The following is a 5,338-nucleotide window of genomic DNA, read 5'->3' as shown; positions in this document are numbered from 1 at the left end:
TTAGTAGTCCAGCATCATATGTCTAATGCAGGAGAGTGCCATACCATCTTTGTTTCAGTGTTGACCGTAGGGCAGTATCATAAACATCAGTATATCAAGCCTCTCATAAACTGGAGCAGCATCTCTCTCTCCTCTGTCTCCATTCTCACCCCCTCTTAGAGCCATAAAGAGCAATATCTGGTACAAGTAGTGTTTAGAGCACATGTACTGTAGTTCAGTCTGGCAGAGTGGCCAGACTCATTATGTCTGTGTGGTAAATGTGGTATGCAGATGTTCTTTTACAGCCTCATCCTAGCCCAGGACCCTCACCATACAGCCTGCCATTCCCCCTCGGCCTAGCCCAGGACCCTCACCATACAGCCTGCCATTCCCCCTCGGCCTAGCCCAGGACCCTCACCATACAGCCTTCCCTCCCTCTCAGCCTAGCCCAGGACCCCCCCTCACCATACAGCCTGCCATTCCCCGTCAGCCTAGCCCAGAACCCCACCATACAGCCTGCCATTCCCCTCAGCCTAGCCCAGGACCCTCACCATGCAGCCTTCCCTCCCCCTCAGCCTAGCCCAGGACCCTCACCATAAAGCCTGCCATTCCCCCTCAGGAAACCATTTACCAGGGAGCACCAGACAGAGGTGCTCACAGTGAGAGTTTCCCTATTGTGCCAGACTGAAGAGGGTCCCCCTTCTCTCTCTCTGTGTGTGCCCCCCCCCCCATCTGTCTCTTAGTCAATCCCCCATCTCTATCTATACCTCCCTCCTCTCATACAGTGCCTTCAGAAAGTATTCAGACCCCTTGACTTTTTCCACATTTTGTTACGTTACAGCCAGTTAAATTTTTTAATAAAAAAAAAAGGCAACCTCAACCTACACACAACACCCCATAATGGCAAACCAAAAACATGTTTTTAGAAATTGTTATAAATTGAAATATCACATTTACATAAGTATTCAGACCCTTTGCTCAGTACTTTCTTGAAGCACCTTTAGCAGCGATTACAGCCTTGAGTTTTCTTGGGAATGAAGCTACAAGCTTGGCACACCTGTATTTGGGAAGTTTCTCCCATTCTTTTCTGCAGATCCTCTCAAGCTCTGTCAGGCTGGATGGGGAACGTCGCTGCACAGTTAATTTCAGGTCTCTCCAGAGATGTTCGATCGGGTTCAAGTCTGGGCTCTGGCTGGGCCACTCAAGGACATTCAGAGACTTGTCCCGAAGCCACTCCTGCGTTGTCTTGGCTGTGTGCTTAGGGTCGTTGTCCTGTTGGAAGGTGAACCTTCGCCCCCAGTCTGAGGTCCTGAGCACTCTGGAGCAGGTTTTCATCAAGGATCTCTCTGTACTTTGCTCTGTTCATCTTTGCCTCGATCCTGACTAGTCTCCTGGTCCCTGCTGCTGAAAAACATCCCCACAGCAGGATGCTGCCACCGCCATGCTTCACCGTAGGGATGGTGCCAGGTTCACTCCAGAAGTGATGCTTGACATTCAGGCCAAAGAGTTCAATCTTGGTTTCATCAGACCAGAGATTCTTGTTTCTCGTGGTCTGTGAGTCTTTAGGTTTGTTTTGCCAAACTACAGYCTGTCATGTGCCTTTTACTGAGGAGTGGCTTCCGTCTGGCCACTCTACCATAAKGGCCTGATTGGTGGAGTGCTGCAGTGATGGTTGTCCTTCTGGAAGGTTCTCCCATCTTCGCAGAGGAACTCTAGAGCTCTGTCAGAGTGACAATCAGGTTCTTGGTCACCTCCCTGACCAAGGCCCTTCTCCCCCGATTGCTCAGGTGGCCGGGCGGACAGCTCTAGAAAGAGTCTTGGTGGCCYCTATGTTATTGGGGACCTTCAATGCTGCATATTGTTTTTGTTACCCTTCCCCAGATCTGTGCCTCGACACAATCCTGTCTCGGAGCTCTACGGACAATTCCTTCGACTTCGTGACTTGGTTTTTGCTCTGACATGCACTGTCAACTGTGGGACCTTATATAGACTGGTGTGTGCCTTTCCAAATCATGTCCAATCAATTGAATTTACTACAGGTCTCTACAATCAAGTTGTAGAGACCTCTCAAGGATGTTCAATGGAAACAGGATGTACCTGAGCTCAATTTTGAGTCTCATAGCAAAGGGTCTGAATACTTATAATAACCTGATTTACATATTGAAAAATAATAATAATAGCAAAAATGTCTAAAAACCTGTTTTCACTTTATCATTATGGGGCATTTTGTGTAAATTGCTGAGGACTTAAAAAAAAAAATGTAATCAATATTAGAATAAGGCTGTAACGTAACAAAATGTGGAGTCAAGGGATCCGAATACTTTCCGAAGGCACTGTATGTAATGGTTTAAAGGCACAGTCTGATGGGGTCTGGATCAAAGGAAGTTGTAGCGATTTACAGGACGACCATACTTCCTGTTTCACTGATTCTTCTGACTGGCTGGGCCTCCATGCAGTCTCACCACTGAGTCTGGCCTGATATGGTTCAATACCACCCTAATGGGAGAGCCACAGTACCCTGCTGTCCAGTCCAACAATAAACACAGTGTTCCTGCTCCTAGCTATATGATTGTTTTATCATCAGAAAGTCTCCACCATCTTTGACTAAAATGTACAATCATCAAATCCTTTCAGATCTACAGGAGTTGGAAAATAATTTGCATAATCTGTGAAATAACTTTTGACATAGAATCTTTCAAAATGTTGACGCAGAGCAATTTTCTTGTATTGTGCCATATCTTCCTAAGCGTCAGTGAGCACGAGCACAGTGTGTGAGTGAGGCGACAGACGACAGCTATTTCAACTGTGACTCATACACTGAGTATACCAAACATTAAGAACACCTTCCTAACATTGAGTTGCACCCCCCTTTTGCCCTCAGAACAGCCTCATTTCGTCGGGTCATGGACTCTACAAGATGTCAAAAGCGTTCCACAGGGATGCTGACTCATGTTGGCTCCAATGCTTTCCACAGTTGTGTCAAGTTGGCTGGATGTCCTATGAGTGGTGGACCATTTTTGATACACATGGGAAACTTGAAAAACCCAGCAGCGGTGCAGTTCTTGAACCAAACCAGTGAGCCTCGCACCTACTAACATACCCCGTTCAAAGGCACTTAGATATTTTGTCTTTCTCATTCACCCTCTGAATGGAACACGCACACAATCCATGTCTCAATTGTCTCAAGGCTTAAAAATCATTCTTTAACCCGTCTCCTCCCCTTCATCTACACTGATTGAAGTGGTTTTAACAAGTGACATCAATAAGGGATCATAACTTTCACCTGGTCAGTCTGTGTCATGGAAAAAGCAGGTGTTCTTATTGTTTRGTATACTCAGTGTGCATGTAGGTTCCTCTTTATCAAGGAACCACCACAGGAAGTGATGCCACCGCTCACTCACCCTTCCTCCTGTCCTGCGAGGGGAATCTGTGACAGCTTGGAGAGGTTCTTGGCATATTCTTCTTCGATCTTTATTCTGAAAGAGGGAAGGAGAAAACATTTTGTTACAGTACCACAGAATTGCAACACAAAGCAAGTCATTTTTCCTGTTTTGCACAAAGTGGAAAAGTGCACATCTGTGCAAAAAAAACATTTATTTCAAGAAATGATATTTTCCAATGCATGGTTTTCATGGCAACACGTGTCAAACATGAAAATGCTCAAGATTAAAAAAAGGAGTCTTGAAACATTGGTCTGACCAGGATTGTTGACAAATCAGCTGAGATAATGATATTCGATTTTGTTGTTACCTTTCTCGTATAAACTCGGCCATCTCTTTCTGCATCTGTTTCCCCTTCAGCTGTTTCTGCAGTAAGACCTCAAACCCTGAGATAGAGCTTGTCCCCTGAGGGTCCTTCTTATCCTCCTAGACAACAACAACACAAATACACACTACTGTATAACAACATCTAGTGTAACATACTGTAAATCAACAAACAAATCAACAAATAATATGACCATTATAGTAAATTATTTCACTGCTGGGTTGTATAATATAGTGATATTGTATTGTACTTTATTGCATGGTATGCATTGATTCATACAGTTATTCATTGTATTGTATTGTATTGCTGGGAAAATACCAGGCAATATTTACTGCAGCACTATAGTCCATTCTACGGCACCACAGCCAGTGTTCTAGAAAGTCTACATTTCACACACAGCAGGGAGTACTAAATACTTGGCAACCTGTTTTAATCTGACCCTCTGTATCTCAGTAAAAGCTGTCTCTTAGTGTACGGTATCCACTCTTTCTTTACGAGCGTCTTCTGCTGTTGTCACCTCAAAGTGTAACCTTAGCCCAGTCTGACTGTAACATTAGCTGAGTGTTAAAACCTGAGAACACACCTTGTGGTGATTACGTTTCAGCCGTGGGAGAAATGAAAGCAGAGCCAATCAGATGCATGGAGTCGCTCTCACTACGTCTTGTGTTATTCTATTACAGCTCTGCAGCCTTACTCTGACCATTCTGTAAAGTGTCCTGTTTCTAACGGTTTATCGCACGGCTGTTTATGTGGAAGAGCTGCGGGCTGCAGTCTAAGGCACGGCAGCACAACACCAGTCCTTGAAGGCTGCAGTGTCTGAATGTTTTAGTAGATTTTTTTATTCTTGCCCGGACAATGTTTTGATTATTCATACCAAGGATACATGAAAACCAGCAGAACTGTGGTCCTCAAGGACTATGTAGTGTAATGTAGAGTTGTGTAATGTAGTGTTGTGTACCGCAGTGTATTGTAGAGTTGTGTAATGTAGTGTTGTGTACCGCAGTGTATTGTAGAGTTGTGTAATGTAGTGTTGTGTATCGCTGTGTTGTGTAATGTAGTGTTGTGTACCGCAGTGTAGTGTTAGAGTGTATCGCTGTGTTTGTGTAATGTAGTGTTGTGTACCGCAGTGTAGTGTAGAGTTGTGGTAATGTAGTGTTGTGTATGCCTGTGTTGTGTAATGTAGTGTTGTGTACCGCAGTGTAGTTGTAGAGTTGTGTAATGTAGTGTATCGCTGTGTTGTGTAATGTAGTGTTGTGTAGCGCAGTGAGTGGGTTAAGTGCGTGTTTTTGGTAGGAGTAATCGCAGTGTAGTGCAGTGTAGACTAGTGTTGTGTAGTGTAGTGTAGWGTAGMGRTGTGTAGTGGTGTAGTGTAGTGCAGTGTAGTGTATTGTAGAGTTGTGTTGTGTAGTGTAATGTAGTGCATCGTAGTGTAGTGCAATGCAGAGTTGTGTAGTGCAGTGTAGAGTAGTGTTGTGTAGAGTAGTGCAGTGTAGAGTAGTGCAGAGTAGTGTTGTGTAGTGCAGTGCAATGCAGAGTTGTGTAGTGCAGTGTAGAGTAGTGTTGTGTAGAGTAGTGCAGTGTAGTGCAGTGTAGA

The 5,338-nt window shown here is 44.6% G+C and overlaps 1 protein-coding gene across 1 annotated transcript in view; it reads right to left on the bottom strand.

The window, feature by feature from the left end:
- Positions 1 to 3,370: 3,370 nt before the first annotated feature.
- The window catches only part of LOC111967862 (growth arrest-specific protein 7), a 69,432-nt gene continuing 67,464 nt past the window's right edge, over positions 3,371 to 5,338 (bottom strand). The window contains exons 7-8 of the mRNA XM_023993278.2: positions 3,730 to 3,845; positions 3,371 to 3,455 (exon numbers count right to left, since the gene is read on the bottom strand). Of these exons, the coding sequence (XP_023849046.1) occupies positions 3,377 to 3,455; positions 3,730 to 3,845 (195 nt within the window). The 3' untranslated portion in view covers positions 3,371 to 3,376. The remainder of the gene's footprint in view (positions 3,456 to 3,729; positions 3,846 to 5,338) is intronic.

This window comes from Salvelinus sp. IW2-2015, linkage group LG8 (genome assembly GCF_002910315.2).
Source record: "Salvelinus sp. IW2-2015 linkage group LG8, ASM291031v2, whole genome shotgun sequence".
Classification (NCBI taxonomy): Eukaryota; Metazoa; Chordata; class Actinopteri; order Salmoniformes; family Salmonidae; genus Salvelinus; species Salvelinus sp. IW2-2015.
This window is presented reverse-complemented; position numbering and strand designations above follow the sequence as displayed.